At 40.4% G+C, this 6882-nt stretch overlaps 1 protein-coding gene across 1 annotated transcript; it reads left to right on the forward strand.

The window, feature by feature from the left end:
* Positions 1 to 2272: 2272 nt before the first annotated feature.
* On the forward strand, positions 2273 to 6389 carry LOC100923915 (haptoglobin). Its single transcript, XM_003758541.4, has 5 exons — positions 2273 to 2382; positions 3566 to 3651; positions 4067 to 4168; positions 4869 to 4934; positions 5442 to 6389. The coding sequence occupies exons 1-5, from the start codon at positions 2378 to 2380 to the stop codon at positions 6215 to 6217; spliced, it is 1035 nt and encodes a 344-aa protein (XP_003758589.3). The 5' UTR covers positions 2273 to 2377; the 3' UTR covers positions 6218 to 6389.
* The last annotated feature ends 493 nt before the right edge of the window (positions 6390 to 6882 follow it).

Consider the following 6882-nt stretch of genomic DNA (forward strand, 5'->3'; position numbering starts at 1 on the left):
TGAAGGAGTTGCAGGGCAGCCTTTGCTGACACAGGTGTTGGTGGACTGGGGATGAGATAAATTGGAAGCAAAGGGAAGAGAAGAGAGGTCAGACAATGCAGCGGCCTCTCAGTGAGAGAGGTCGGAGAACAGCAACGGCCTCTCAGTCTCCTTATATCATCCTCTCACAGGAGGAGATCCATTCTGTAGGTCTGGGTTGGATCTCCAGCAGCCACTGTCAGGTGGCTCCCATATATTCCAACAGCTCTCCCACGTATTCCAACAGAGATAGGCTAGGGTTTAAATCCTGACTTGATGTTTAGCTGTAATATAGTCTTGGGTAAGGCATTTAACCTCTTTGTACACCTCAATTTCCTAATCTTTAAAATAGGTTAATTATTCCACTAACATATCTCAGCGTAACTTTTCATGATTTTCAGTCAAGTCCAGTGATTTTTTTTTTTTTTTTTTTTTTAGATTTTCTCTCCTTGACCTGTTTTCTAGGTCATGGTTTTTTGATAATATACATTTCCTTCTTTGTTTAAAAAAAGTATTTTAATATTTCTTGAGTAGTTTACCACCCTCTGTTCTGAAGCCTTCATTCTCCTTGACTTTTCTTTGCTTCCTAGGTATTCCTTTTTGTATCTTGCTTCTTTCTCCCAGGGTGAGACGATTGCTCTTGTGGCTAGGATATTTGTTTTCTTTGAGGCTCCAGTCAGATTTATTGCAGACAGTTACTCTGTTCTTCTGATTTATACATTAGATTTTTTTTCTGCCTGAGGCATTTCTTTCTCATTTTATTCTTTGAATTCATAGCATGGCCTCTATTTCTGGATTAAAATGCTACTCCCATACAGCTGGATGTTTGGGGGAGGCTCTGCTTGATTTGGCGTTAGATGGCTAAGACTAAGCCTTGCCTTCTGCCAGATTGATCTGTCCTCTTACTCCTTCTATCGTTTGGGCCAATGCCTGGAGGCCGGGTTGGGTGCAGGCTAGCCCTTTCTCCTGCCATGGATGGGGTCTTTGGGTTGCTGGTCTAGACCACTTCCCCTAAAGGCTGAGGGCCCTGGGTCCCTCTGAGTCTCCACGCCACTTGTTTCCTTTCTCAGAGGGGTCCTTAGGTCACCCCGTTTTCTGCCAACATGAAGCACTAGGGTTGCTCATACTGGACACTGGTTGAGCCCTGTCTCCTGGGGTGGGGCCAAGCTACTCACTTTGTACCTGTTTGTTTTATAGTTGTGTACTTTGCTTTCTATCTACCCTAGCATGTATCTGCTCAGAAGTTCTTGCAGAGAGATGGCAGTCCTTTTGTGTAATCTTTGCAATCTCTTTGGTTTTATCTCTGTTCTGTTTGATATGCTTTTAGAGCTTGACTGGGTTGCAGGGGACTGATGCTCTAGGTCGGAACATATTGTATTTCTATATTCAAATTTTGTAATCTATAAAATAATATCATGTGATATTACTACTACCGTGTTTCCATATGCCATTTCTAATATTTTAGTTTGCACTTGTGTTAAGTGTTCTGAAGATATGCAGATTTAGCTCCCCAGTTAGAGTATAATTGTCCTGTGAATAGAGAATGTCTTTTTATTTTGAATTTGTGTATTGTTTAGCACAGAGGTTTTTGATGTACTTTGAAAAAAATCTAATTTGTTAAAATAGAGTTGGACTGAAATTATTCTTTGGGGGTTCCTAATCATAATTCTAAAGGAGGAGAAATTTCTTACTTCGATAAATTGAAGATTCAATCATCCCCTAGACCGGCATAGGATTTTTTTTTTTCACTGTTGCATTTGAATAAGATTGGGTCTTGCATTGTCCCTAGCCCAAACTTTCTCCTACAGAGCAATCCATAAAGTGACACTGAATAACTTCTTTCATTGCTTGCTGGATCAGTTGGTTTTAAGCAGCAGAGATATCTATGGGAAGCAAATGAAATACATTTGACAGAAGCACTTTCTATAAGGCCTTACCTAAGGAAGAATGCAGGAGGTTACAAAGATCAGTAATGATTGAGAAATCTCTAGTTTTGGAAATTACAGAAACAGATTGTATCTCAGAAAAGCTCTTCCTAACCTTTTCAAGAGCTGATTCCAAGAAAAATTCTGGCAGAGTCCTAGGGACATGGAGTTGCCAAGTCTATGAACTACCAGGAAAAATAAAAGGGGAAACTGAAATATGATGCAATTCCTTAGCTCCCCCTGCTCTCCCCCTTCTTCCCCCCCACCGTGTTTGTGATTTTGCTATTGGACAATGCCAATAGCCTCAATAAGGCCAAGGCCGTGTGGTCAGTGGAATTGCAAAACTGAAAAGGGGCTGGATGCACCAATAGAGGGATAAAAGGATCACAGCCACTCCTTTCACACCACTCTTCTAGACACAACACAGACCCAAGATGAGGTAAGTGTTCTTGTTCCCTTCTTTATTTTTCCTTTTCCCCCCTCATACTTTTTCCTCTGAGGCACTAAGTATGGAAGGATGAGAATTCAAATATGCTCTCCTCAACCCAATGCAAACAGGGCAAATGAACTATGTACTGAGTGGAGGGTTTGGTACTCCTCATCCAGTTCTTTCCTAGCAAATGTTTTTTGATGCCATTGGCTGTCTTTCCCAAGCGAACAGTACAAGGAGAGGGTTCGTTTGCCTGAGATCATTGGGTTTCCAGGAAATTTGTACTGATGTATATCCTTAAATTTGATCTAGATTCAGTTGGAACGTCTCTGTATGTTGGACTATCAGGATGGGTATCTGAGGAATAGACAAGATAAGAGACCTGGTTAAGTATCTCTCCTCAGTGACTGGAGAAGGAAATTCTCCACTTTGGGGATTTCTCTTCCATTTCCTCATCTATAAAATGTTGTATTAGGTAAAGGGCTGGTTTCAGAGACAGGAAGACTTGGTTTCAGGTCCTTTTTTTTGCTACATATTGGTTGTGTGACCACACTGGTTATGAGACTTTGCCCAAGTACTTCTCAGCGCTCTAGGGGACTCTGAGACTCAAGTTGTGGAGATTGCACCAATCTGTATTGGTGGAGCAGTTTCTTGTACCAAAAAAATCAGATTTGATTAAAAAAAATGAGGATAGTTACTATCTCATAGGGTTGTGTGTTGTGAAACTCAAGTGAGATGAACATGAAGTGACTTGTAAACTTAATTGGCAAATGCCAGTGATTTTTAAAAAATTATTCACAGATGACTCACGTAGCCCTTAAAATTTTGTTTCCTGAATGCTGTCAGAAATTAGGACCTACCAACAGCAGTTATTGCTATTAGTATGCCTTTCTGTGGCAAGCTGGTTTGTAGCAGGTGGCAACTTGGGATCCAGGGAATCTTTTTTCAAGAGGATCAGCTTCTTACCCAGTAGAATAGAAGCTCCTTGAGGGTAGCATTGGAATAAAAAAAAATTTGTATCAGCAGTACTTAGCACATTTACAGTAGACACTTAATTGTTGAACTGAATTGGTCCTCAAAGCCTTGTTTTTCCTCTGCTTTGTGCCACGGGCCCATGTCTGTGTTTGGGAGTCAGCCTATCCCTTGGGGAAAGGAAGGACATCATTGTCACTTTGCCCACTTTCTTCTGCAGGATTCTGTATACTGTAGTTGCCCTCCTTCTCTGCGGACTGCTGTCTGTAGATGCCCAAAATGAAAACGATGTCATGGATATAGAAGGTAGGTGCATGTTGTGAGGGCTGGAGGGTTGTGACGCGCAGAAGCAAGATAGATGGCCACTGACCCTGCTGCCCCCTCCTTCATGGCACTTAACAGTGTGGCCTTGATAGAGCCGATGCTATTACAATCTCAGTGAATCTGCCACCTTAGAACACTAATCTTCCTTTCAATGTTAAATCCCTTGCATTCTGGGGCAAGTCTGTCTCATCATATTTTAATTTATACTTTCAAGTAAAGTATTAGGGACCCTAATATTTAGTGGCTGCTTATTTTATACTTTTGGTTGGGCAACGGGGCCTTTTCCCCATTTCTTCTTATTTTCTGCTTTTGACTGAACAATGGGGACCTTTTTTTTTCTTCTGAGCTCTGGTGAGGATCCGATTTAATGTCTTAACCTGATTCTCTTTTCTTACAGATGAGCTTTGTCCAAGACCTCCTCCTATTGAAAATGGCTACGCTGAGCAGGCTATCCGCTACAAGTGTAATAAGTTCTATAAGCTGAAAAGTAATGGAGATGGTAAGCCTTGAATGATCATTACGGGAAACACTCCTCCTTTAGAAGTGGGATTAAAGCTAGTAATCCACAGTCATATTCAAGTCCATGACTTCCATGAGGAATTATTTCTTCCAGTGTAATCTTGAGGAAGTTAAATCTTCTCCTATTTCTTCAAATAGGGATATTACCACCCATTCTTTCCCAAGGCTGTTGTGAGGATCTAATGAGGTCATGTATACAAAAGTATCTTTGGGATAAAAAAAGAAATGTTTTAAATTTCTGTCCTAGATGAATGTATTTGGTTTTCTTTAGAAGAGATTCTTAATTTGGAGTCTGAGATTTTGATAACTACATTATGTAGAATTTGTTTCTTTTTTAATCTCTATTTTTGAACAATGAATTTAAAAACATTTTTCTGAGAAGGGGCTCATACCTTCAGCAGATCACCTCCAAAGCAGGTTCATGAGAACCCTTGCTCTCTTATTAGACTGCAAAGTCTTTGAGGAATTATTTCATTTTGTATTCTCGGAACCTTTCACATAATAGGCACTAAGAAAGTTTGTTGAATGAATACATTCATCAGTGACTGAACCCTAGTGCAATTTTTATTTTTTTTTCCATATCTGAAGCTTTTCTATGCTCATTCTAGTTTCAGTAGCTGTTTCAGAATTTAATTGCTTGATTTTAATCTTTTTGAACACTTTTTGTTATCTTTCCTTAGGAATCTATACCTTAAATAAAGACAAACAGTGGGATATTGGTGAAAAACTACCTACATGTGAAGCAGGTACGCACCAGAAATTATGGGGATAAAGTCAAAAATGTGGGAAGCAAATTGGGTGGAATAGATGAAAGACTAGGCCACACATTTGTTCCAATGCTGTATTTCATCTGCGACCTACTCAAGAGAAAGGGGAGTTGAAGCTCTCAGAGAAACAAGGTCTATGTAGCCAAACTAAGTACATAATTGAGTAGTTTTCGGCTGATAAAGTTGGGAAGTCCTTCTGGTTCTTCCACAAATTCTCCATCTTTTAGGTGGGAAGAGTGTGCCCCTAAGCTCAATTATGACCAAGGTTACTATGAATTCTCTTCTACCCCGGGCAGAACTTTCAGATGAACCTCAAGGGACTGTCCAAATGGATGATGAGTGTTATTTAAATAAGACAGTTGTTGGCTAGGGCTTGAACATCTTTCTTGTGCATGTATTTTCATTATGATAGCATTTTAACCATATCCCACAAATTGGGAATCCTTTTTATCTTTCTGCTTTTATTTTTCTCTTCTTTTCTATCAGTATGTGGAAAACCTGAGACACCCGCCAAACCAGTACAGCGGATCATTGGGGGCTCACTAGATGCCAAGGGTAGCTTTCCCTGGCAAGGTCTCTTGGTTTCCCACAAAAATCTCAGCAGTGGAGCTACTTTGATTAGTGACCAGTGGCTGCTGACGACAGCAAAAAACATCTTTCTGAGTCACAACCAAACTACCAGTCTTGAAGACATCACTCCCACATTGAAGCTTTTCCTGGGGAAGAAGCATGTGGACATTGACCAAGTGATTCTACATCCCAATTCCTCTACGGTGGACATTGCACTCATCAAACTTAAAAGTAAAGTACTTGTTAATGAGAAGGTGATGCCCATTTGCTTGCCCCAGAAAGACTATGTAGAAGTGGGACGTGTAGGTTACGTGTCTGGTTGGGGAAGAAATAGCAATTTTGCTTTTACTGAACGTTTGAAGTACGTCATGTTGCCTGTGGCTGACAATGACAAATGCATCGAACACTATGAAGGCAGCACAGATCCAGAAAAGAAGAAACAAACGAGTCCTGTGGGAGTTCAGCCCATATTGAACCAACATACTTTCTGTGCCGGTATGACCCGATTTAAAGAGGATACGTGCTACGGTGACGCTGGCAGTGCCTTTGCCATCCATGACGAGGCTGATGACACCTGGTACGCAGCAGGTATTCTGTCCTTTGACAAGAGCTGTGCGGTGGCTGAATATGGCGTTTACGTGAAAGTGCCCTCCATCCTGGACTGGATCCGAGAGACAATAGCCACCAACTAAACAGGAGGCAGGCTGAAACTCTGGTTTTGTTTGTTTGTATCAGCTGAAGGCATGGAATGAATTGTACAAAATAAGATTTCATGTAGGGCTAAGCAAGTTGGATGTCACACAAAATATCTAAATTAGTGGGAGCTACTCTAAGTACAAATAATAAAGTGTTTTCTTGAATATACTCAGATGTGCTCTTCTTAAATCTTGGTCAATTAAGAATCTTTACATGTACAATATGGGCAGCCTTTTAGGCTAGAATCCATTGGGGAAGCAAGCAAAAAGTGAAAAATTATGGCAGCACCACTAGCAAATAAGGATTCCCCTCATGACAAAACAGACTTTGGGTCAAAGCTCCATCGTTACTGATAAAATGAATTTAATATAGATGGGGAAAAGATTTCCATTTAAATTTGAGTTTTCAGCACTTTAATGAATACAAGGCAGCATGATCTAATGGCAAAAAATATTAAAGGTCTAGCTTCCATTCCCAGACATCTTAGGAAATATGAAGACAAAAACGAAATAGTGCCCACTCTTCAAAAAAAACTCACATTCTACTTGGGGGAAATGACACATTCACAGATCTCTTATTAATTGGAGGAATTGGGAAAGAAATCATATGGGAGATCTTGAATGGAAGATCATCACAAGCATGGGAAATAGCTTGTTCAGAG

The sequence above is a fragment of the Sarcophilus harrisii genome, chromosome 2, assembly GCF_902635505.1.
Source record: "Sarcophilus harrisii chromosome 2, mSarHar1.11, whole genome shotgun sequence".
Taxonomy (NCBI): Eukaryota; Metazoa; Chordata; class Mammalia; order Dasyuromorphia; family Dasyuridae; genus Sarcophilus; species Sarcophilus harrisii.

Coding starts and splice junctions, on each gene's coding strand:
- LOC100923915 (XM_003758541.4), top strand. Junction 3,652..4,066: donor CGATGTCATGGATATAGAAG/GTAGGTGCATGT, acceptor CTTTTCTTACAG/ATGAGCTTTGTCCAAGACCT. Junction 4,935..5,441: donor ACTACCTACATGTGAAGCAG/GTACGCACCAGA, acceptor CTTTTCTATCAG/TATGTGGAAAACCTGAGACA.